This window comes from Brassica napus, chromosome C1, assembly GCF_020379485.1.
Source record: "Brassica napus cultivar Da-Ae chromosome C1, Da-Ae, whole genome shotgun sequence".
NCBI lineage: Eukaryota > Viridiplantae > Streptophyta > Magnoliopsida > Brassicales > Brassicaceae > Brassica > Brassica napus.
The window spans coordinates 11,733,456-11,759,625 of NC_063444.1; the positions used below are offsets into that span (position 1 = coordinate 11,733,456).

At 39.8% G+C, this 26,170-nt stretch overlaps 3 protein-coding genes and 1 non-coding gene across 4 annotated transcripts; 3 read left to right on the top strand and 1 right to left on the bottom strand.

Annotated features, from left to right (window-relative positions):
- The first annotated feature begins 5,271 nt into the window (after nucleotides 1-5,271).
- Nucleotides 5,272-5,378, top strand: LOC125581029. Its single transcript, XR_007318740.1, has one exon. It is a non-coding gene; the product is annotated as a small nucleolar RNA R71 (small nucleolar RNA).
- A 3,774-nt stretch (nucleotides 5,379-9,152) lies between these two features.
- LOC125579805 (uncharacterized mitochondrial protein AtMg00810-like) lies at nucleotides 9,153-10,318 on the top strand. Its single transcript, XM_048743659.1, has 3 exons — nucleotides 9,153-9,283; nucleotides 9,756-10,149; nucleotides 10,301-10,318. The coding sequence occupies exons 1-3, from the start codon at nucleotides 9,153-9,155 to the stop codon at nucleotides 10,316-10,318; spliced, it is 543 nt and encodes a 180-aa protein (XP_048599616.1).
- A 1,809-nt stretch (nucleotides 10,319-12,127) lies between these two features.
- Nucleotides 12,128-26,039, bottom strand: LOC111204523. The gene is made up of 6 exons (XM_048746154.1): nucleotides 25,025-26,039; nucleotides 13,889-14,009; nucleotides 13,225-13,792; nucleotides 12,775-13,147; nucleotides 12,544-12,697; nucleotides 12,128-12,442 (listed from the first exon to the last, which is right to left on the bottom strand). The coding sequence occupies exons 1-6, from the start codon at nucleotides 25,874-25,876 to the stop codon at nucleotides 12,411-12,413; spliced, it is 2,100 nt and encodes a 699-aa protein (XP_048602111.1). The 5' UTR covers nucleotides 25,877-26,039; the 3' UTR covers nucleotides 12,128-12,410.
- Nucleotides 14,828-16,984, top strand: LOC111204524. Its single transcript, XM_022699504.2, has 3 exons — nucleotides 14,828-16,034; nucleotides 16,110-16,300; nucleotides 16,416-16,984. Exons 1-3 carry the CDS (start codon nucleotides 15,951-15,953, stop codon nucleotides 16,540-16,542), a joined length of 402 nt encoding a protein of 133 aa, XP_022555225.1. The 5' UTR covers nucleotides 14,828-15,950; the 3' UTR covers nucleotides 16,543-16,984.
- Nucleotides 26,040-26,170: the final 131 nt, after the last annotated feature.

Sequence of the window (26,170 nt, forward strand, 5' to 3'; positions counted from 1 at the left end):
AGCTAACAAGGCTGAAGGAAATAAGCACAAACATGAGGACATAGCTAACAAGGGATATTACAAGCCAGAAGACAAGAAAGTGTGGGTGTGTGACCATTGCAAGAAAAAAGGTCACGGCAAAGACAAATGCTGGATCCTTCACCCACACTTCAAGCCTCAGAAGTTCAGGACACCTTACTCTGATGCAAGGGGGAATTTCTCTGGTGAAATGGGCTAGCCATCTACTCCTCGTCCCATGAACTCGGTTGCGGCTGGAGAAGGGAAGACCTTGGGATTCAGTGGCTGTTCTATCATGAGGACTACCCAAGATGACACAATCAAGAGGTTTGACCTTGATGCTCTCATCAAAGCCCTCAAGAAGAACTCTGGTAACACACTTGGTTTATCTTTGAATGCCTCTTATAAACTGTCCAATGCTCTTGTTACAACCTTGAATGCATCTGATAGCTTTAAGCCAGTAGTTATAGATTCTGGAGCTTCTCACCACATGATTAGTGATGCTAGGTTAATCAGTAATGTTAAGCCTGCCTTAGGTATTTGATGTTAGGAGTTTTCAAGGCTCCTAAGACAAATGTTGTAGTATAGTGATTGTCGAACCAGTTCTGAGGGATATCAAAGCACTGAGAATGCAAGTACTCACTTAATCTAAGTGCAACCAATGATTTAGATGGGTTTTAAGCTATGACTAAAACTAGAAAGCAATAACAGAATGATACTTTCTTGACTAAGGGAAAAGAGAACTCATGGGCATAGGGATTAGACCTTGGGTGATCAAGTATCGAACTAAGGATGGCAAATGATCAATCAAACTATCAACCTTAAGCCTAGACACAATTCTAAACAAGCTCTATGTCTAGATGAATGCTCATTTGCTAACATATCTCAAACATCAAATGTCTTTGGTCGAATAATATGAAAGCAATCATTACTAACAAGTCTATTAGCTATCTTAGCATCTTTAACAACAAATGTCTTTGGCAAAGTATACTAAAAGCCTAGGAGAGTTGTCTCAGGCATTTCATCAAACACCTTTCGGGTGGAAAATGCCTATTGATCAACTTTTGAGTGGCCAACTCAGAAGATGCATTAAGAATACTCTACTAGCAAGGAACAAGAATGATCTACACTAAAACATCCTAGAACTAACCTAATCACCCTTAATCTCCCTAACCCATGAATTCAAAAGGTGATTACTCACTAATCTCCATGATTCCTCTTAAACCCATATTGGATTTCAGATTAATCATGTAGAGAAATAGATAAGAAATCAACAATAACACAAGAACATAACAATCAAAATCCAAGAGATGAACTTCTCAAGAGAGTTTTTGTGTATCTCTCCATAGATCAAAAGATAGTCTGCCTGGTGGCTACAAAAGATGTTTAAAACATAGGTTTTTCCAAGTGCAAAACGTCCAAAATAAATTGCAAAAAGGTCCTCGGGAAATCATGATTTTCGGCAGCAAAGTAACGCGGAGCGACTTGCAGGTGTCGCTCCGGGAAGTCGCTCCAAGGCCGATTTTTGGTGTCTCCGGGTGAGAGGTCGCGAGCGACTTTGGTGTGTCGCTCCAACGGGTCGCTCTGGATCGGGAGCGACCTTGGTAGGTCGCTCTGAGAGGTCACTCCAGGGTCATCTAAGACGGTTCGAAGTAACGAGAACGCGAGCGACTTCATGGCGTCGCTTTAGGAAGGTCGCTCTGAGAGGTGGGACACAGCGACTCCGTGATGTCGCTCCGGGAGGTCGCTCCCATGCTCTGCTCGTTTAATGATCACCTATTTCACCTCCTTCGAGCTCCAAATGCATCCAAATGTCCCCAAGAACTCCATGTGGTACTCCAGTACCTAATAGAGACTCATGTATGCAAAATGCAACCTAAACATGTCTAAATCCTAATCTCTATGATGAAAATGTTTATGAATGAATGGATAAAACAATGCAAATATGCAAGATATCAACTCCCCCAAACTTGTTCTTTTACTTGTCCACAAGTGAACTTTCTAGAACTCATAGGGAGAGAGGTTTGAAGATGGGAGCTCTTAGCCAAAAGAAACACAACTAGCACTCAATTCAACATCTAATCCAACATGAGCACACTCTCTTATTACACTCTAGCTTCTCTAGGCCTATCTCAACTCTTTTTGCCCTTACATTCGTCATCAAGCATCCACACATTCAAATCAACCAACTCTCACATTCATTAAGCACAAAACATCAGGTGGATTCTTGCAAATGGTCAATTGGTCTAAATCATTTGGTTGGGTAGGGGAAGGCTTTTATTTAAGAGAGTCAAGAGGTTCAAGATATATGATCTTTAAGGTGGTTTACTCTCGAAACAAGTAGCCTTGACATTGCACATAATATATCTAAGAAAGAGACCAACTCATGCATACAATGCTCAATCTCCATTGTTCTACCCTTTTCCCAAACATACAATCACACAATCATTCCCAATGTCAAAACCAACTCACATCTCTCACCAAAAGATCCTAAGAACATTAACTCCTTCTCTTTGAAATATACAAGGGATTTTTCACAACCTCAAAACATTACTTAGCTCCTAACAACTTTGCTAGCCCCCTTTTTCTTTCTTTTTCTTTTCTTTTCATATTTTTTTTTTTTTTTTTTTTTTTTTTTTTAATGGGGGCCAAGACTTTTCATAACTTGAGCTAGAGGTTTTTCTACTTATCCCATAAGACAATTCACTTAAACACAAAGAGTCATTTCTTTTCCTTTTTCATTGCTCCCAAATCATAATCACAACTCTCACCCCCACCTATAGCTAGACAATAAGTGCCCAATCTAGCAAGAATGAAGATCAAGCATTGTCGTTCCCGATACTCTCAACATTATGCACATGTAAGACTTTCCGAAGAGGGCCTCACTCATCAAACAATGAAAGCTTAAAAGAAGGGAAATGTTTTGGGAGTGGTCTACCACTAGAGTTTGTCAAAATAAGATTGGCATAAAGGATGTGACAACTCAAGTGTGTATAGCCATGACTCAGTACACAAGGGACCATGAGCAAGAAGTATTAAGTTCGTTCAGTTCAAATAAGGTTGTAGTTGGCTTCAAAGACTGAGTTTCAGCAATCAACAAGTTTCAGGAAGAGTCTTCAAGGCTCGAAGCATACAAGTGTTTTTGAGAGGTGCAAAAGCTACTCAGGTGCAACGTAGTGTTCTTTACAAGGCATTTAAAGTCATTGCTCCCAATGCAACCTATATGCTCTAGACTCTCCTAGAAATGCCAATGAAGCAAACTAAATGAAATTTTTTTTTATGCAAATATATATGTATAATGCAATGCATGAGACTCAAATCATCAAAGCAAACGTGATCAAATACTTGGTACCTCCCCCAAACTTAAATGACACAGTCTCTGTGTTGTCAAGGAGAGAGAGATACCCAAAAAGAGAAAACTAATATGCAAAAACGAAATGGTATATACAAGGGAAAGTAGTGGGTTACCTTCTATGGAGAATGAGTAGAGGGAGATGCTCCCTCCTCGTCGTCCTCAGGTGGTAACTCTTCAAGGTGCTCATCAGTAAGAGTGCCCATCTCTTCAATGTAGAAGGCTTGCCCGAACACAGTTGGTTTCTTCATTTTCTCCCTTATGTCAAAGTGGAGAACATGCCCTTTACCCAAATGGAGATCAATCGTGCCCTCTTTCACCTTAACAATTGCTCCTGCTGTAGCTAAGAATGGCCTTCCAAGAATCAATGGGTCTTGAGCCTCCTCACCCATCTCAAGCACCACAAAATCTGTAGGTATCTCATATTTTCCAATCTTCACAGGTAGGTCCTCTAAGATGCCCACAGGGTACTTCACTGAACGATCAGCTAACACCAGAGAGAGTTTACACTTCTTGTACTGAGTGAATCCAAGCTTCTTTGCAACAGACAAAGGCATCACGCTGACACTAGCTCCCAAATCGCAGAGACATTTCTCAAATACCATAGGTCCAAGAGCACAAGGTAGTGTGAAGCATCCTGGATCCTCTAACTTCTCTGGAACATCAAGCCTTTGGATGATGGCACTGCACTCATGGGTAAGAATCATCATGCTTTCCATTTCCTTCTTCTTTGCAGCTACAACATCTTTCAGGAACTTGTTGTATTGAGGAATCAACATGAAAGCATCGATGATGGGCATTGCAACCTGAGCTTCACTCATTTGCTTGTCAAACAAAGCCTTGTACTTCTCTAGCAGCTGCCTCTTGAATCTACCAGGGAATGGTAGTTTGGGTTCATAGGGAGGAGGAACAAAAGAATTCTCACTTGCTGGAGCAAGAACTTCACCATCCTTCACTGTTTTCTTCTCTTCCCCAACCTTTCCTTTACCCTTGGCTTCCACAATCTTCTCCAAGATTTCATCATTGATTTTCTCATCAACAATCACCACTTCATCATCTAAGTTGATGGCCACCTCCTCACCTAGTTTCTCAGCATCCCTGGTGAGGGTTGTAGGAGGTAACTGCTTACCACTCCTAAGGGTGATAGCTTTGGCCTCCTTGGGGTTTTGGTCAGATTTTCCAGGTAGAGATCCTTGCTGGCGAGTCTGGTGAGTGTTCATGGAAGCAAACTGATTCTCTAAATTCTTGACTGTAGAAGCAAGATGTGAGAACTTGTTGTTGAGCTCATTGTAGCTCCCATCAATCTTGGAATGAAGGTTTTTCAACTCATATCCAACATGCTTCTCACTTCTAGTCTGAGACTCCAAGATTTGTTTCAGCAGGGTGTCAGTGCTGCTCTCTTGAGGAGCAGAGGAACCAGATGAGGGGTTTTGCTGAGGTTGATAGCTGCCTTGCTGGTTGTTTCGAGGCGGATAACCACTCTGTTGGTTGTTGGGATAGGATTTCTGTTGGTAGTTGTTGTACTGAAAGTTGGGCTCTTTTTTGTACCAGCTACCATTGTTGTTGATGAAACACAGCTCTTCCTGACCTTCCAAACCCTCAACCTCATGGACAACAGGTGGTGTATCTTGGCTTGGGTTACCAACAAAGTGCAGCTGCTCTTGTGTGGCTTTATCAGCAAGGAGGATGTCTATCTTATCCTGTAGAGCTTTCAACTCCTTCCTCGTCTGCTTATCATCTGTTCGACTGCTTCTGTCGTGGTCTCCACTGTAGACTGCATCACTTTTACCATGTTGTCAACCAGCTCCTCTGCATCTTCCTCAGTTCTCCCCAAGAAGAACCCATTGCTAGCTGTATCCAGTCTGGCCCTGTACTTAGGAAGAGCACCACGGTAGAATGTGCTCAGCAAGCTCTCCTTAGAGAAACCATGGTGTGGGCATTGAGCTTGGTAGCCCTTGAATCTCTCCCAGGCTTCACTGAATCCTTCCAAGTTCTTCTGTTGGAAACTGGAGATCTCATTTCTCAGCTTAGCAGTTCTTGAGGATGAGAAGAATTTCTCCAAGAATGCTCTCTTGCACTCATCCCAAGTGGTGATAGAGTCGCTGGGTAGAGACTTCTCCCACTGACGTGCCTTATCCCCCAAAGAGAAAGGGAATAGCTTGAGCTTTAAGGCATCTTCGGACACACCATTGGTTTTTGACAACCCACAGTAGCTGTCGAACCTATCCAAGTGATCAAATGGGTCCTCCAGAGCCAAGCCATGATACTTGTTGTTCTCGATCACGTTGAGGAGTCCTGACTTGACCTCAAAGTTGTTGGCTGCCACAGCTGGTGCTCGGATTCCGAATCTGTGACCATGTATGTTGGGGAGGTCGTAAGTGCCAATGGGTCGAGCTGCCCGCGGTTGGTGTTCTGCCCCTTGCGGTGGATCTGCCATATCAATATCCAAGTGGGACTGGTGTTCTTCTTCTCTTCTAGCTCTAGCACACTCCCTCTCAAAAGCTCTGATGTCTGCTACTATTGGAACTAGGTTTGATGGACCCCTGCTCCTCAAGTTCATACACCTGAAAGTGAAAGGTAGGTGAAGAAGAAGAATCAGTAACAAAACAAAATTAAAATGACTTAGTCTCAAGCAAGTGACTAAATCTCAATGTTTAAATCTACTCAGAATTTGGCAACGGCGCCAATTTGATGTTAGGAGTTTTCAAGGCTCCTAAGACAAATGTTGTAGTATAGTGATTGTCGAACCAGTTCTGAGGGATATCAAAGCACTGAGAATGCAAGTACTCACTTAATCTAAGTGCAACCAATGATTTAGATGGGTTTTAAGCTATGACTAAAACTAGAAAGCAATAACAGAATGATACTTTCTTGACTAAGGGAAAAGAGAACTCATGGGCATAGGGATTAGACCTTGGGTGATCAAGTATCGAACTAAGGATGGCAAATGATCAATCAAACTATCAACCTTAAGCCTAGACACAATTCTAAGCAAGCTCTATGTCTAGATGAATGCTCATTTGCTAACATATCTCAAACATCAAATGTCTTTGGTTGAATAATATGAAAGCAATCATTACTAACAAGTCTATTAGCTATCTTAGCATCTTTAACAACAAATGTCTTTGGCAAAGTATACTAAAAGCCTAGGAGAGTTGTCTCAGGCATTTCATCAAACACCTTTCGGGTGGAAAATGCCTATTGATCAACTTTTGAGTGGCCAACTCAGAAGATGCATTAAGAATACTCTACTAGCAAGGAACAAGAATGATCTACACTAAAACATCCTAGAACTAACCTAATCACCCTTAATCTCCCTAACCCATGAATTCAAAAGGTGATTACTCACTAATCTCCATGATTCCTCTTAAACCCATATTGGATTTCAGATTAATCATGTAGAGAAATAGATAAGAAATCAACAATAACACAAGAACATAACAATCAAAATCCAAGAGATGAACTTCTCAAGAGAGTTTTTGTGTATCTCTCCATAGATCAAAAGATAGTCTGCCTGGTGGCTACAAAAGATGTTTAAAACATAGGTTTTTCCAAGTGCAAAACGTCCAAAATAAATTGCAAAAAGGTCCTCGGGAAATCATGATTTTCGGCAGCAAAGTAACGCGGAGCGACTTGCAGGTGTCGCTCCGGGAAGTCGCTCCAAGGCCGATTTTTGGTGTCTCCGGGTGAGAGGTCGCGAGCGACTTTGGTGTGTCGCTCCAACGGGTCGCTCTGGATCGGGAGCGACCTTGGTAGGTCGCTCTGAGAGGTCGCTCCAGGGTCATCTAAGACGGTTCGGAGTAACGAGAACGCGAGCGACTTCATGGCGTCGCTTTAGGAAGGTCGCTCTGAGAGGTGGGACACAGCGACTTCGTGATGTCGCTCCGGGAGGTCGCTCCCATGCTCTGCTCGTTTAATGATCACCTATTTCACCTCCTTCGAGCTCCAAATGCATCCAAATGTCCCCAAGAACTCCATGTGGCACTCCAGTACCTAATAGAGACTCATGTATGCAAAATACAACCTAAACATGTCTAAATCCTAATCTCTATGATGAAAATGTTTATGAATGAATGGATAAAACAATGCAAATATGCAAGATATCAGTAATGTTATGATTGCAAATGGCGACAGCATACCAATAAAAGGTGTAGGAAACTTGAAACTATTTGAGAAAGATACTAAAGCATTTTATATGCCATCTTTTGCATCTAATCTATTATATGTCAAGAAGGTTGCCACTGATCTTAATTGCAAGGTTATTTTTAGTCCTAATGATGTTGTGTTTTAGGATATTGAGACTCTTAAGATGATCGGAAAGGGTGTTACTAAAGGGGACTTGTACCTGCTTGAAGACACCAACACTAGATCATGTTTACCTTATGCTTTTAGTTCAATCTCTGTCTTAGAAAATGATGTATTGTGGCATGCTAGGTTAGGCCATCCCCATTCTAGAGCATTGAACCTGTTATTGCCTAATGTTTATTTCAAAAATGATGGTTGTGAAGCATGTATTCTTGGCAAACGTTGCAAGACTGTGTTTCCCAAGTCACCTACTATCTATGAGAAATGCTTTGATCTTATACACTCTGATGTCTGGACTGCACCATGCACTTCTTGGGAAAATCATAGATATTTTGTCACCTTCATAGACCAGAAATCTAAATATACATGGCTGACTATGATACCATCTAAAGATAGAGTACTGGATGCATTTATAAACTTCCAGAGCTACATAACTAATCAGTTCAATGTTAAGATCAAAGTATTCAGGTCAGATAATGGAGGGGAATATACAAGCACAGCTTTCAAATCCCACTTGGCCAAGCATGGAATAAGCCATCAAACCAGCTGCCCTTACACTCCACAGAAAAATGGTGTAGCTGAGAGGAAAAACCGACATCTGATGGAAGTGGCCAGGTCCATGATGTTCTACACCAACATGCCTAAGAGGTTCTGGAGTGATGCAGTCATGACAGCATGCTATCTCATCAACCGAACTCCAACAAGAGTCCTTGATGATGCCACACCTTATGAGGTATTGAACAAAAGAAAACCATCTATTGACCATTTACGGGTATTTGGATGCTTGTGCTATGTATTGCAAACAGGTGATCATAGGAACAAACTTGAGGCCAGAAGCATAAAGGCAGTGTTCATTGGGTATTCTACCACTCAAAAAGGTTACAAATGCTACTCTCCAAAGACAAGAAGAGTCTTAGTATCCAGAGAGGTCAAGTTTGTGGAATCTAGAGGCTATTATGAGGAGAAGAGTTGGGTCAATCCCAAGGATCTATCTCAAGGGGCCTCAGATAGGGCAAACAATCTAAGGATTATCATGGAGAGCCTAGGTATCATCATGACACCAAATGAAAGAACTACTGGTTCAGCACATAGTTTAGATCAAGCCAATGGTATGGATGCCGCTGAAGAGGCTTCTCATCCTAATCCTGAAGGGGGGAATCAAGAGGATTCGTCTACTGGTCAAGAGGAACCACACATGGGTCAAGAGGATCCGCAGACTACTGATCAAGAGCAAGAGTTTCATGATCAGGATGAAAGCTAACAACAAGAGGAATCAGATCAACAAAATGAAGTTGAAGCTGAGATTGTTGGGGAGGTCCAGACGCTTAGGAGAAGCACAAGGGTGAGAAAGCGTCCATCAAATTGGAAGTATTTCAACAGTCAAGCAGTAGCCCATTCTACTCAAGCAACTTGCTCCCTTTCTTACTATCCAAGAGATCATCAAGCCTTCATCACCAACATAGATCAAGAGTATATTCTGAGGACCTATGAGGAGGCAATGGAGATAAAGGAATGGAGAGACTTAGTAGATGATGAGGTCAGTGCCATGATCCGAAATGGAACTTGGTTTGAGAGTGAGCTTTCCAAAGGCAAGAAGGCTGTCACAAGCATGTTACTATTCACTATCAAGTACTTGGCTAATGGGCAACCAGAAAGAAAAAAAACCAGGCTTGTTGCAAGAGGTGTTACTATTCACTATCAAGTACTTGGCTAATGGGCAACCAGAAAGAAAAAAAACCAGGCTTGTTGCAAGAGGCTACACTCAAGTCTATGGTGAAGATTACCTTGACACCTTTGCACCAGTAGCTAAGCTTCACACGATACGGATTGTACTCTCATTGGTTGTGAACTTAGAATGGGATCTGTGGCAAATGGATGTTAGGAATGCTTTTCTACAAGGAGAGTTAGAAGATGAGGTCTACATGAGACCACCACCTGGTATGGAACACCTTACCAAACCAGGAAATGTATTGAGGCTGAAGAAAGCCATCTATGGTTTGAAACAATCACCAAGAGCGTGGTACCACAAACTAAGCACCACACTCAATGGAAGAGGTTTTGTCAAGTCTGAAGCTGATCATACCCTATTCACTCTCACTAGCCAGCAAGGAATCATTGTCATTCTCATCTATGTTGATGACATTATCCACACGGGCAGTGACAAAGAAGAGATCATCTCGACCAAAGCGTTCCTTAAGGCTACATTTGATATCAAGGACTTGGGAGAGCTCAAATACTTACTAGGGATCGAGATGTGTAGGTCTAAGGAAGGGTTGTTTCTATCTCAAAGGAAATACACCCTTGACTTACTAAATGAGGCTGGAGATCTTGGTGGAAGAGCTGCCAAAACACCTCTAGAGGAAGGATACAAAGTGATGCGTAAGGGGGAGACTGAAGACAAGTCATATGAAGATGTAAAGCACTATAGGAGAATGGTGGGAAAACTCATCTATCTTACCATTACCCGACCAGATGTATGCTTTGCAGTAAACCAAGTAAGCCAACACATGCAAGCTCCCAAGGTACACCACTGGAACATGGTTGAGAGGATTCTCAGGTACCTAAGAGAGGCACCAGGCCAAGGAGTATGGATGGGATGCAATAGAAACAGTGAGATTGTTGGGTACTGTGATACGGATTGGGCAGGAGATCGAGTTGATATGAGATCAACTACTGGATATTGTACCTTCATTGGAGGCAATTTGGTAACATGGAAGAGCAAGAAGCAGAAGGTGGTGTCTTGTTCAAGTGCTGAGGCAGAATATAGAGCTATGAGGAAGCTCACAAGCGAGTTGATTTGGATCAAGGAACTTCTTAAGGACTTGGGAATTGAAGTTACAACGCCAATCACGATGCATTGTGATAACCAGGCTGCTATACACATTGCTAGCAACTCAGTCTTCCATGAAAGGACCAAACATATAGAGGTAGATTGCCACAAAGTGAGACAAGCCGTGGAGCAGAAGATCATATTGCCGTGCTACACAAGGAGTGAAGATCAGCTAGCTGATATCTTCACCAAGGCAGCAAGCACTAAGGTATGTGAGTTCATTCATCCAAAATTGGGACTCATAGACCTATCATGTCAATGTTCTCTTTTTCATGAAGTGTTCTACTCTTTTTCCTTGACTTGGGTTTTCTCTCAAAGAATTTTACCTAGTTGAGGTTTTAATGAGGGAATACTTTATGGCTTCCAAGCTTGACTTGTTCCACATGGTCAAACTTGAGGGGGAGTGTTGACATGAAGCATAATTAAGCTGCTAGACTTGAGAATTAAGCTGCCAGACTTAAAAATACTTATAAAGTTTTATAAGGCTTTATAAGGATCACCAGATTTGAGTAAAGCATCAGACTTGAGTTTAGAATCAGAAGACCAGACTTGAGAAGCAAAGAAGAAGAAGAAGAAGAGAGAAAGAGACCGTTGAAGATATTTTAAACAATAAATATTTTATTGTATTGTGTACTGAGGCAACTTGCCTTTAAAAGACTTGTATCCAGATCCACAATTTAAAATTAAGGGAATAGAGTTTCTCCCAGATCTACTTTCTCTCTCTCTGTGTTTTTCAATGTTCTTCATCTAAATTTCTTTATCCTCACATTCTTTCAGTGTGTGCGGAGCTAGCTCAGAATCGAGGGACCATCTCTTCCTGCACTGCTCCCTCAGCGAGAGTATTTGGAAAACTGTCCTACACAGGTTTGGGAGACAACATCTTTTCTGTGATTGGTCTGAAATGATTGCTTGGATATCATTGAACTCTGGCCAGTTCAGTTTGACTCTAAAAAGGCTAGCAGCTCAGACAGTGATCTTCTACATCTTGAAAGAACGGAATGCGCGCCTCCACAGCTCCATCATCTCCTCCCCAACAACAGTCTTCAGGCGGATTGATCGTAGCGTCCGGGACTCTATCTTAGCTCGCTCAACCCGCAAAAACTTCAGAGGACTACTTTCGCAATGGTTCACATTTGAATAGTAGCTTCTCCTTTTTCTAGTATCTTTGTTATTTGTAGGCTTTTTTCCATCTGTTTTTGGACCTTAGATAACGTTTAGCTCCGCTGAGCTGCTAGCTTGTAACCGTTCCAGTTTTGGTAAATAAAATTCACATTTTATCAAAAAAAAAATTCGATGAAACCTAAGAAAGTGTTTGGAAATGCATGTACGGACGTCTTGGGTACACAAGCGGTGTGACTCCGGAGAGACGTGTCAGTTTTTGCCAGAGAAGCAGCCGGGGACTATTGTGCCGTGTAACATTCCCTATCACTAACGCTTGCTGCCTGTCTGAATTCCACTCCATCCCAAGAAATATTACTTAAATCTAACAGATTTATATATGAATATGACAAGCGTAGCAGCTCCTGTAATAATTAAGATGAGTTCAGAGTTCGTACAGTTTCTTCTCCAGACAAACACACACCAAATCATTTTCAGAAAATCACACTATTAGTCTATTACACAACTGGCCATACATTGTCTACAGCACAATATGGAACTATATAAAATTCCTCGGGTCAAACCCTTATTTATCATTAACGAAAAAAAAACAAACTTATTTGTCGGGAAATTGCTAAAAGTCCCTTCAAATCACAAAAAAAGTTGAAATAAAAACGTGGAGTTCGCACGACACATGATACTACTTTTGGCGGGATGCTACAACATCATCCGTCCATCTTATTTATATGAAGAAAAACAACACAAAGACACACAAGTAAACAACGAAGAGCTTCTTTTTGAGCATCCTGTCGTTTAGTTGAATCAGCCTCAAAACATGCTTGCTTCCAAATTTGTATCATCTGTAAATTTTCATTTAAAGATATATATATAAAGTATCTTCTAGTTATGAGTGTAAACGACACAGAGGGATTATTTAATGTGGCAGGCATATTTAACTTACTATTGATTCGGGCTGGGAAATGGTTACTGGGATGATCCTGTTCTGAGGCAATAAGACGATTATCAGACCATTGTTGGGATTGGTTTGGTTCTAATGCCAAGACCCGTGACGGCTCTTCAATTATGCTGACACCGGAAGGAGTCAAAGCCAAAACCTGCAGTGTAACAATAGTACATGAAGAATGTCATGAGAAATCACAAAAGTTGCTTGAGACTAGGTTAGGGATTAGACCTTCTGAAGACACTGAAATGAGTCTGAACCTTGAAACTTGACCAGGTCGTCAGGAGAACTCAAGCTGAAGAACACTAGGTTAGCGTGTCCCTTCAGACTCAGGGATGCAAGACCATCGGGGATCTGTTTGAAACCCTTAATGTCTGTAGCTTCAAGGTTAAGAGCTTGTAAGAACGAATTTGGAGAGTAGAACAAGTCATTATTATGGCATTGGACTGTTGTTATTGCTGCCATCTCCTGTCTATGCATCGGAGTCTCTTCTACGACCAAAAGATCAGTAGTTACATAGGAATAATTAGGGCTAGGCTTTCTCTCCCTATATGCAAACATTTTCTTGACCTTGGTCACGATATCACGGACAAACGCGATATTGCTGCAAAAGAATAAAGACATCCAGTACAGTGAAGAAGTAACGTCGACATACACATAAATATACACATATTGTTATACCTATGTTGAGAGCTCAAGCCCCGTCTTGAGGAGATAGACAAGAGAGCTTGTCTCCATCCCCAAATTTTAGCTTCGGTATCAAGAATAGACTTCTCACTACCTCTATCGACTTTCTTACGTACTTGGTCCTCTATCTTGAGAAGCCTATGGAGGAACCACCCCTTCAGTTCCCGAACTGATTTATCTTTCAGCTGGTAGAAGATTGGCAAGGGATCAATCTCTCCTGCGTCCATAAGCCTCTTGATCTCAACGAGCTCATCCAGGCACTGTTGTGATTCAGGATACTTGGAAGAGAAGACGACTATTGCAACCTTTGACTCTTTGATCCTTTCCTTCATCTCACCCTCTTCAGGCACTGAGAACCGGTTAGAAGTCAGTTCAGTTCTCAGCAAGTTCACTAGGTTATGCTCGAGCTGCTGTTCACCAAAACTGATGGACACTCCTCGATACGGAGGGATAATAATCATTGCCAAATTCTTCATAATGTTACATAATAACGAAAAGCAGTTAAAAGTATCATCGGAGTTGGTATCTTGGCCAGGAAGGTTTTGAGGATTGTCATTACTCTCTACAATTGTAACCACAGAGCAATTTTGTCAGTTGTGAGGATTATTAAGGATACATGAAACAGAGTGATACGTTGGGTGACATGCAAGAAACTCACTAGTGACTTCAACTGGTAAAGAGTGGCTTCGATCTTGAATTTCTTGAGAGGATAATAAAGGCTTGTTTCCAGTAAATTTCTGAGGTTTCTTGCGAAACAAGAGAGGCGCGAAGGCAAAGCTCTACAAAATATTAATATAATAAATATTTGGATAATTAAGAATTAGTAATGATTCGCATCTTAAAGTTTACTTTGAACTAAATAACTAGATCTCGATCCGCGTAACCGCGCAGGTTTTTTTTTTCATTTATTTTTATATAAATATTTTGTTTTCAATTCTAAATTGATATATGTTATAATATATATGTGTCTATCAATTTTTAAAACATAATAAGTTTACTGTATATTTTTTCATTGAATAGATTGTTTCAAACTTTCACATGTATTCGTATCTTCTTCAATATATATATTTTCGGATTATTATTTTATTATTAAAATTGTAACTATATATATAAATATTAGTAAAATATTGTTTTATTGTCATATTCAAAGATATTGTAACATTTCACAAATTTATAAAATTTTTTAAAAATTGAACTTTTCGCTTCATAGATTTATATTATCGAGTAAATAATTAAACATTTAGGTTTTGTTTCATTTTTTAAATAAACTATATAGTTTAAAATTTGTTTTCATTGGTTTAAGGTAGTAAAGATTAATCATTGTTAGATAATATGATTTTTGTTATTTAAAAAAAAAAGCTTTATAATTTTAAAAGTTAACATCGATAAATATTTTTAAATATTTAGCATATATAGGTATAGTATTACAACATTAAATTATATCTATTTAATTTATACTATCTATAATTCCAATGAATCATCTATTGTTTAAATCCAATTATTGATAGCCCAATAAAAATTTCTGTTAGGTCCAAAATTTAAATGATAAGATTAGATATTAAATGTAACATGACTTTTTAGGAATAGGTCCATTAGGTCCATTTTTTAAAAAATCACACATCAATGAAGGTTGTGACTTCTGTTTTAAATTAATATATAAGATTTTTCCGTGCAAGAGTATAAATATTTGTAAAGTGATTATAATAATTGATTAATATTTTATTTTTGTGTTTAAATTATTTGATAATTTCTATGTATAATTTAAATTAATAGTATTATATTATTTTAATTAGACATGTCATTTTGGATATGTAATATCTAGTCGGTATGGTTATCATTTGTGTATATTGAATTTCATTTACTTCTTTGAATTTAACTTAATTTTTTTTTATTCTAAATAGATTAAAATTTTGATTACTTTTTATCTGCATTTATATTTGTTTTTTCACAGATATGTAAACATATTTTAGGAAGTTTATGTATAAAAAAAATATTGTTCTGAGAGTGAAACAGAAAAAAATAAACTAAAGTGCTCAATTCAAAATTACATAAATGAATATAAGATAGTATTTTGTAATCTCATGCATATATAAATTTTACAAAATAACTAAATTGTAATAGCTGATTAATATTTTATTTTGATTTATTAAATTTTAGTATGATCTTTGATTTTGGATATAATAAATTGGATTAGTTGAATTACTCATTTTGTGAATATATCAAATTACATATATTCTATTAACTTCAGATTGTAGTATTCTTATTTTTTTCTTATAAGAAAGCCAAATCTTTTTTGTCCAGCTGATTATAATAGAAATTAAGAAAACTAACGGCTTCAGGCCCAACAGTCTAGCCCACTGGGGCAAATTGGTGACCCGTCAGGGTTTGTTTAGCCAAACAATCGGCTTGAACATTTTCTAATCTAGGGAGGAAACAGAAAGAGATATCGACAAAAACAGTTAAGATTTGCCGTATATCCTTTATGATTCCGTAAATCTCTTTGATCTGTATGTCGTTTTTCATTGCTCTGATGAGCGTTTGATTGTCAGAAAGCATCTTGATCTTTGGGAGATCAAGATTCACTACTGTGATGATTCCAAGTCGGAGAGCTAGGGCTTCTGCGATGAGCGGTGATACGACGAACTCCTGGGTGGTTGATCCTTGTTTTTTTATGTTGTTTTGCGCTTCCGAAATAATCCAAGCTAGTCCCGCCTTGTTCGATGATTTGTCCCATGTCGCGTCTGATCTACAAATCGGGGTTTGAGGATCTGCATGTTGACCTGCCTTGTGTAGAACGCTTCCAGGTAAAGGCTTAGAACCTTTTTCCTTCGGTCTCTGGGCTAGGCCCCATTCTCTTGCTAATCGTATTCCTTTTGTAGCTATTTCCTCATATGAGATATGTCGATCTTCGAAGAGCAGCGTATTTCTCTCTGTCCATAGAGACACCAGCATATCCACGGGAGTATGGGTCCTGTTATGCCATAGGGAGGAAGACAGATGCTCTTCCTGAAGGCACCCATAGCGTTTTTGAAGTCCATTGTTGTAGCTATGTCAACTACTTTTTGAAGAGGTATTCTTTTCCATACTTCCTTAGCGAAAGGGCAATAAAAAAAGATGTGCTTTGCTGTTTCTTTTTCTTTGCATCTTACACACATCGCTTGTGTTTGAATACCTCTGCTTTGCAGGTTCTCTCGAGGCAGGGCTCTTTGGACGATGGACCAGGTGAACACTTTCATCTTCGGGGAGCAGTGGCTGGACCAGATGTCTTTCACCCAGCAGTGGCTGGACCAGAAAGCCAAATCTAATTTTTGATTTATCTAAGTATACTTTTGTAATATTATTAGTAATTTTTTTTTTAAATAATAAAAAGCAAGGATTGATAGGAAATTGCATAGATGAACAAAATTGATTATTTCTTTTCTTAAAGTTATGTTATAAGGGGAAGGTTATTTCTTTTCTTAATATCAAAATTATTTTTGTGAACTTTTTTTTTTATGAAAACACATCATATATAAATATATTTTCGTTTTTAAACGTCATAAATGTTTCCTTTTTACTATGTATGTTTTTAGTAAAAAATAAAAAGGAAACTAAACTTAAAATATACTAAAATAAATTACTAAATAAAAAATGAGTAATAGTATTTAAATGTAAAATCTTTAATTCATTAAGGGTACCTCATGTAGATCCTAAATATACACTAAGTATTTGATAGTGATCGGGAGTTTGATCTAGGGAAGATAAAATGATATAGGCAACGATATCTTTAGAACACAACGATGTAATCAGTTTCCAGTAGGCAAAGATGGATTTTATTGATGAATAAAGGTGAATACAGTGAATGAATTAAGATCGAATGTTACAAGTGAGATCCATAAGATAAAAGACATCTTGCTTCGGTGTCAAACCCTTCCCTTAGTCGCCTCGAGCTTCCTGAGGTTTCTGGTGACTCGGTCAATCAAGATTGATGTGAAGATTGATCCAATTATTTAGAGTTTGTAGTTTGTTAAGTTTAAATTTTCCTTTTGTGTTTTTGTTGTTGAAGAAACATATATATGTCTTCAAATGGATTATCGGGTTAATACCTTTCTAATCGAATGCTTGGTTTATTTTTAGCTTCATCGAGCCTGTTATTTTATCCTTTAGAAGGCGTAGAACAGAGACTGATCAAGAATCTGTTTTGTGGGCCTTTATATGGCCTGATAGCGTAGTTGATTGGGTGGGCTATGCTCGTTGAATTTTCTAAGTAATGGAAGGAAAGCAACAGAGGTTTGTTTGGTTGTTTGGGCTGCGCTCGGTATCGAGCTGCCTACGTACCCTCTTCGAGGGATCAAGCCTATTCGTAGTTCTGTTTCGTTTTATTGAGATGTAGATGCCGGTAGCCTCCCAGCTCAAAGCTTGACAGATTTGGTCGAGGTTCGGGCTTGTACTATTTGTAGTATTTCTTTAAGTTGTAAGCGTTCCAAGGTCTCATTTCAGGGAGGCCGGTTTTGCATTTTTCTAGCTTGTAGACTCCGGTTCGAATTTCTTTGGTTACTTTGTATGGGCCTTCCTAACTTGTTCCCAGTTTTTCTGCCCCTGGTTCCTTTGTTCCGTCGAATACTTTTCGAAGGACTAGGTCGCCGACGGAAAAAGTGCGGTTTCTTACATTGGAGTCATAGTAACGTGTCGCGGCTTGTTGGTAATTTTGTACACGCACTGCCGCTTTTTCTCGTCGTTCTTCGATCATATCTAGTTGATCGATCAGTAGTTCTTCGTTGAGTTCGACGTCTTTTGGGCATATTCTGCGTCGTTGGCTCGGGACGTCAATTTCGGATGGGATTACCGCCTCGATTCTGGAAGATAGTGAGAATGGGTTTCTTGGGTTGCTGTGTGAGGAGTTGTTCGGTAGGCCCAGAGGACGCCGTACAGTTCTTCGCCCCACCTCTCTTTTTTTAGGTCAAGTCGTTTTTTGAGGTTGTTCATTATGGTTTTATTTGTGGCTTCGGCATGACCGTTACATTTTGGATATCGGGGGTTTGCGGCCTTAATCTTGATTTTCCACTTTTGGCAGAATTCCATGAATATTTTTGAGATGAACTGCGGTCCATTATCGGTAACTATCTCGTACGGTAGACCATGTCGGCATATAATGTTTTTCCAAATGAAGTTCGTTACCGTCGTCGAGGTGATTTTGTGGTATGCCTCGGCCTCGATCCACTTTCTAAAGTAGTCTTTTAATACTAGAAGGGACCAGCAACTGGGCCGGTCCCGAAGATATCAGCGGACCTACTATATCCATGGACCATTTCATGAAAGGGTATGGTGATGATATCATAGATAGGTTTTGTGTCGGTTGATGTATCATCGGTGCGTGTCTTTGGCATTTGTCGCATTTTAGTGCGAATTGTTCGCTGTCATCGGCGATTGTTGCCCAAAAATAGCCTAGTTTTTTTTATTTTGATCGCTAAAGATCGCCCGCCAGAGTGGCTCCTGCACGACCCTCCGTGGGTTTGTTTTAAGATTGTGAATGCGTCTTTGGGAGATACACCGAGCAAATAGGGGGCTTTATTTTTTGGGCTTCCCATCTTTCTCCGGGGAGCTTGCCTTCTTTTATATAAACAATTATTGGGGTTCTCCAGTCTTGTCTGGCCTCGAGTTCTTTTTGGAAGGCTTCGTGCGCTTCATTGCTAGTTTCATGAACGGCCCCTTCGGGGCTGGTTGTGGTGGTCGCTGTCCTCCTAGTCCTGACGGGTGGCTCGCTAGGGGATGGTTGATCGTTGAGCTCGCTATCGGTTTCGTCATCAATATTTTGGGTTTCTCTCTGGGCTCTGCTTTGTGTTATGATTGCGCCGATGCGAGGAGGATTATCCTCTTGAAGGTCGGTTACCTTGCATGGGAGGTCTATGATGGGCTTCTCTATTCCTTCTACTGGTATTACCCTTCTTATTGATGGGTTGGAAGTTGAGGCTAACGCGGCTAGGGTGTCGGCTGACGTGTTATCTCCCTTTGGGATTTTTGTGAGCTCGAATTTGTCGAACAGCTAAGCGATCTCTCGTAGAATTGCAAGGTATGCTTCCATTCTTTCGTTTTTTGCTTCATATTCTCTGTGGAATTGGCTCGTGACTAATTGCAAGTCGTTGAATGCGCTAATTTCCCGGGCGCCGATGCTCCATGCGAGCCGTAACCCGGCGATCAGAGATTCGTATTCGGCTTTGTTGTTTGATGAGTTGAATCCTAGGCGGAATGATTTTTCAATCATTTCTCCTGTCGGGGATTCGAGTTGTATTCCGATTCCGGATCCTTGTTTCGATGAGGCTCCATCGACGTGTAATTTCCATTTTTCGGTATTCGTTCCCACGTTATCCTCTTTCGGGACGAGTTCGATGACAAAGCCAGCTAGTACATGTGCTTTCGAGCTCGTTCGCGGTTTGTACTCGATGTCGTATTCGCTGAGCTCGATTGCCCATTTTGCCATCCTTCCGGATTGGCTTGGACTGTGGAGTACTGTTCGTAGAGGTTGCAACGTCATGACTGTGATCGAATGCGACTGTAAGTAAGGTCTTAATTTTTGAGTGGCGGTAACCACTGCTAGTGCTAGCTTTTCCATTACGGGGTATCTAGTTTCGCCGTCGACCAGTGACCTACTTACATAGTATATTGGCCTTTGCTATCCGCTTTCCTCGCGGATCAGCCCTCCGCTCACTGCGTGTTCGGAAGCTGCGACATATAGAAAGAGAGTTTCCCCTACGATCGGTTTTGATAGTTCTTTTAAGGCGGAATCACATTCGGTGTTCCATTCGAACTTCGTATTTCCTTTCAATAGCTTGTAGAAAGGAAGGCATATGTTGGTTGATCTGGAGATGAAGTGCTTTAACGCAGCTATTTTTCCGGTGAGGCGCTGTACTTCTCGGATCGACCTCGGAGGTAAGGTATCGACGAGCGCCACTATCTGCTTTGGGTTGGCTTTGATTCCTCTTCAGTCAAGAGGTATCCGAGGAATTCCCCAGAGGCTACTCCAAAAATGCATTTTGTAGGGTTCAGTTTTATCCCGAACTTGTTGAGGATGTTGAAACACTCCTGGAGCTGGAGAACGTGGTCACTGGCCCTTGATGATTTCACCAGCATGTCATCTATGTAAACTTCCATCGTTCTTCCGAGTTGCTTGGAGAACATCTTGTTCACCAGTCTTTGGTAAGTGGCTCCGAAGTTCTTTAACCCGAATGGCATCACTTTATAGCCGTATGTTCCTCGTTAGATGATGAAGCTCGTTTTTTCTTGATCGTCGGGATTCATAAGGATCTGGTTATAGCCGTAAAATGCATCCATGAAGAAGAGTAGTTCGTGCCCGGTCGTGGCTTCTACCAGCCGGTCGATGTGTGGTAATGAGAAGCTGTCTTTTGGGCATGCTTTGTCGAGATCGGTGAAATCGATGCAAACTCTCCATTTTCCATTTTTCTTTTTTACCACGACTGGATTTGCGAGCCATTCGGGGTATTGGACTTCACGAATGGAACCAATTTTTAGGAGCTTGTCTACTTCGTCGTTTACAGCCTTGGCTCGTTCGGGTCCCAGCTTTCTTCATTTCTGTTTGATAGGCATATACGTGGGATCGGCGTTTAGGTCGTGGGAGGTGATACCGATGTCGATTCCGGGCATGTTTGTTGCAAACCATGCAGATGTTTTGATATTTTGCTTGAGGAAGGGCAAGAGATCATGCCTGACTTCAGGAGGGAGGTCGTTTATGATGTTGACGCTTTTTTCTGGGGAGTTTTCGTCCAGAGCGACGACGCTTGATAGGTCTCTGGCGGGGTCTTGTACCGTGAGGTCACAGATGAGTGAGACATTCTCTGCTAGCGGGGGCATCCTTCGGAATCCGGTCATATAACAGGCTCGGGATTGTCTATGGCTCCCGCACATGGTTTTCTCACCGGTTGGTGATAAAAACTTCAAGCACTAGTGGTAAACCGAAGGGACCGCCTTCATCTGGTGTAGCCAGGGACGTACAACGATGGCGTCGAAGGGCATGAAATGATTGACTACGGTGAATTCGGTCTTTAATTCGACGTCGTAAGTTTTGTTGGTTAGTGACACGATCCCAAGTGATCGGACTGACTTTCCTTCAAAACTATTGAGAGGAGTCGTTTCGTGATCGATTACTCGGGTTGGTTGGCTAATCGATTGTAATGTATTTTGTGAAACGACGTTGACAGCGCTTCCGGTGTCGACGAGAATCTTCGAGAAGATGGTGCTCGCAAGGTCCAACGTGATGACTAGGGCATCGCCGTGGGGCATATAGAGCCTAGCGATTTCGTGTTTATGGAAAGTTATATTCTCGACTTCGCGCGTTATCTCTTCGAAAGGCGCGACGCCAGGCTCGTTAGTTGCTTGTCGCGAGGTCTCGGGTCGTTTGTCACCGGAGAGATGATATTGTCTTTGGAAAGAGATGCTTTGATCCTTCGTGGCGTGGACGGTTTTCGACGACTTTGGTTTTCCCGATCTAGAGAGGTCGAGACTGATCGGTTCGCTGCAGTCGGATCGAGCGTGATTAGGATCCATAGTCACATTTAGGAAACTTAGATCGGTTTCTTAGCAAAGATGTTTTTCGTTTATCTTTCCCACAGTCGGAGCCAAAATGTGGATCCTAAAATCTACAATAAGTATTTGATAGTGATCGGAAGTTTGATCTAGGGGAGATAAAATGATGTAGGCAACGATATCTTTAGAACACAACGATGTAATCAGTTTCCAGTAGGTAAAGATGGATTTTTGATGCAGCGTAGGATCTATTTCTAATGAGCTTTGGTTTTCTAGTTTCCTTTTTATTCTTGTTCTAGATAAACATTAGTATTCTTAATATTTAGAAAGATAATGATTAAAGAACTTTAGGATAGAAGGTTAAATCCTAATCCTTAAGGACTTAGGTCTTTTCTTATAAGTATAAATAGTGAGCTCTTGATTTGTAAGAGTCACAACTTTGATTATTATTTTATAAAAACTTAGAGTTTTGTTTTACAACATCTCTTGAATCCTTGCAATCGGCTAGAACAAAGGTGTTCTTAACGATCACAAGAAGATTTTGATCTTAGGCATTCTCAGACTAAATAGGATCATCGTGTTATCGGTTACTAAACGCTACTTCCGCTCCGTTAGTTGGTATCAGAGACAGTCATGTTAGATTTCTCAATCTAAAACATGATCATGGCACCAAGAAAAGTTACATACGAACAGTTGGATGAAATATGCCAGATGTTCGAGACGTTTACAGATGGGTTACAAACTGCTTTACTAACCTCAGTAGAAAACGCCTTAACAATCGCTCTGCAGAATCTACGCAATCGGCTTGCAGTTCAATCTCAACAGGCGATTTTCATGGAGATAAATTCTAAAGATGATCTCTGCGGAGAATATAGAGACCCAATTTTTGATATTTATGATGATGATAATCATATTCAAGACTTGAGCAACGAATTGAATGTTCAAGATCAAGAAGCAGAATATCTAAAGTTTTCTTCAGAAAAACGTGTCCAAATATTTAACAAAATCAACAGCAAAGATGTCTATGGTCACGAGAAGCAGAATATGAATGGTGTATCTTGGAAAGAGGATTGTCTAGGATTTTTATCTTATCAGGACATGGTAGCTAACATAACTACGAAAAACCAAGGTAAATTTATTTATCCTGTAAATCATCCTCAATATATCCCAGAAGAACCGCCAGATAATGTTTACCAAAGTGAGGAAGGTCGCTACAAAGAGATCTATGTTCGATTCTGGTTTCATGGAGAATTTGTTCGTGCAAAGCGAAGTAATTGTTTACAAAGAAATTATGGGTCCTGCCATCTATGATCGATATGTTGAGGACATGATGATGCTCGAGCCCATTGATTTTGTTTTCAGCAAGGATGCATTCAAGACCACAAAAGCATACGTGAGAGATTTCTTGAGTGCAATCAAAACTGAAGAAAGTAACTGCACTACACGTACATTGGAAGATTGAGAATCGTTTGGCTACTCATTGATCAAGACATTAAAAATAAAAGAACTGTGTGACTACACGGTGGATCAAGAAAAATATATTGAAGATATATTCATGAAGATGAATAATTCAAAGATGTATCAAGGGTGGAATCAACGATCAAAGAAGATTAAAGAAAAAGAATATTTACAGAAGAACAAGATTCAAGGGCGAATCATCTCCAACCTGGAGAGAATGATGCATATAAGTATTTGGAATATTTTCAAATATCTTATTGTTTATTTTATTAAATTTAGATAATTATCTTTATTATTTTAGGGTTGTTTGGTTTTATTATATATAGCCATCTAGGCTTATGTTTGTATACAGTTGAATGATTTGATTAATAAAAGTTAAGAGATTTTTCTCTTTAATCCTTGTTTTCGGCTAGAACATAGGTGTTCTCAACGAATTTAAGAAGACATTGATCTTAGGCATTCTTAGACTAAATAAGATCATTGTGATTATCCTAGTTTTCCGGGTATTCTAAGAATCAACGGATCTCTAGTTCTATTCTATAAAGCTTCCGCTACATCAATTTTATTGATGAATAAAGGTGAATACAATGAATGAATTGAGATCGAATGTTACAAGTGAGATCGATAAGATAAAAGGCTAAAGCTAGATGAAAACAAGGTCAAAGTATGGGTGTCGCTCTCTCTAGGGTTTTCAACGTGTCCTTCTTCATGTGCCTCGATTTCCTTTTGTAGTGAATTGAGTCCGGGATCCCCGTAACCGCTCCGCGATCTTCAGGCTTTCGATCTCTCTTCGACAGCTCGTAACGGGCCTCCTGCTTGTCCTACATCGTTTGGCCCAGACCGATGCTGGCCCATTTAACTTATTGACCAATATTGGGTCTAATAGTACCTTTGTAATTAACTGTCATAAGAACTAATGTGAGTGCGTCACGTAAGAAATTGACTTTTCAAATAATATTATAGAGATAGTTTTGAGATAGCCAGTTATTAATATATTACTATTTTAGTTTAATATTTTTGGAAACATTAATAAGATTCTTTTAATGATGATGCTCTTAGGGTTGTAAAAAAAAGAACTGACCAAACCAAACCAACTTAGATGAATCCAAATGGACCGGGACCCAAACCAAATCAATGCATATGTCAAAACCATTTAGTTAAAAAATGTATCACCCCAAATAGTTAGGTTTGGTTTGTTCGGTTTTAAACCGAACCAAACCGAAAAACTATAGTGTTTATCTAATTAGATTAACTAAATATATTAATAATATTAAAATTTAAATTATTAGGATTTGAGATATTTAAACATCTACCTACACAACTAAACACACTTTTATATATTTTCCTTCTAAATGAATAGAAGAAACATAACTAACAATAAAATAAAAGAATATGAATATGAATTTCATACACTATGTTCAAAACTAAAAGAATAAGTATGATATTCATATTAGGTCTTAAAATAATTAAAAAAAATTAGACTACATCTTTTACTTTTTTACTGTGATGTTTGACTTTATGTTTAAATATGAAAACAATAATAATCTAGTGTCAAATGATGATTTGTTCTATGCTTTATAAATTATATTTTGTAATCAAACTAGAACAAAACTAAAAACTAACTCGACTAATTGAATAAACACAAATAAATAAAACTGAACTAAACCAAACCGAATTCAAATTGAATCAGACCGATTTTGGTTGACTTCAGTTAAAGTTTTCTTTAGACCCAAACAAACCAAACCGAACTAAAATCAAACCCGAATTTAAAGCAAATGATCTAACAGTTTTAATAAACTTCCAAGGGTTGAGAAATAACCTCATTGTAGTATTCTAGAAAACCTAGCAGCACCAAGAGAATCTTTCCATCTTGACCCGTCTTGAATGGTGTCTGAGAAAGGCCAGGGTTCATAAGAGAGTTCAGGTCGAGAAACACCAGATGATCAGTGCTCATGGAACCGAGGCCATTGATATGAATGAACGGCTTTGCAATAAGATCTTTAAGGTCCGATATCCTAAGGTTTAAAGCTTGTAATAACAACGTCACTGCCTCCTGAGGATGCATCAACGGTTTCTCTATAACAGTCTGAATATTTCTTGGAGAAGAATTTTTGTCTAGTAGTTCCTTAACTTCGACGACAAGTTCACTTAGGAAAACCTGATCAGATTTATGTTTATAAGAAAACCCCATTATTCCTCCAACAGACTCTAAGGCTTGCCTCCTCTCCCAGATCTTTAACTCTGTTTCAAGAATCGACTTGTTGCTTCCGCGATCAACTTTCTTGCGGACAAGATCCTCAGTTCTGAGGAGAGTGTTTCCGAACCAACCAGTCTGCTTCTTGACGGACTCAGCTCCCACTTTGTAGAATACTGGAAAAGGGATAATAGATCCTATCTCCATTTGCTTCTTGATCTCGACGAGCTCGTCTAAGCACCAGCATGACTCGGGGTACTTGGCTGAGAAGAAGACGAGTGCAACACCTGACTCTCTGATTCGTTGGAAAACTATTGTGATGGGATACCCTCTCGTCTCGTGGTAGTCCACGTAATAATTGATACCGCTCGTCTCTAATTTTTCTGTAAGAAAACTCACAAGGCCTTCTCTGTGAGTTTGACCTCTGAAAGTGATGAACACTTGATCACGTTTCCAATATGGAGAGACGTTCATCATTTTCGTTATGGTGGAAATGTAAATGTTAAAGATTTAGAGAGTGCTTGCTAGCTTGGAGATGAAAATGAAGAAGATGAAGTGTATTTGTAATGTTTTTTTTGGTTAACTATTGAAGTCAACACCCCAAAATATTGCACCTGTATCCTTTTTTTTTATTTTTTTGTAACACTTGTGCACATGTATCTAGGCCTGGGACGGATCGGGTATCCGGACAATTTTAAGGTATCCGGATCCAGATCCTTATCCGGCGGATCCATAATTTTACTATCCTTATCCAGATCCGGGGTTCTCGGA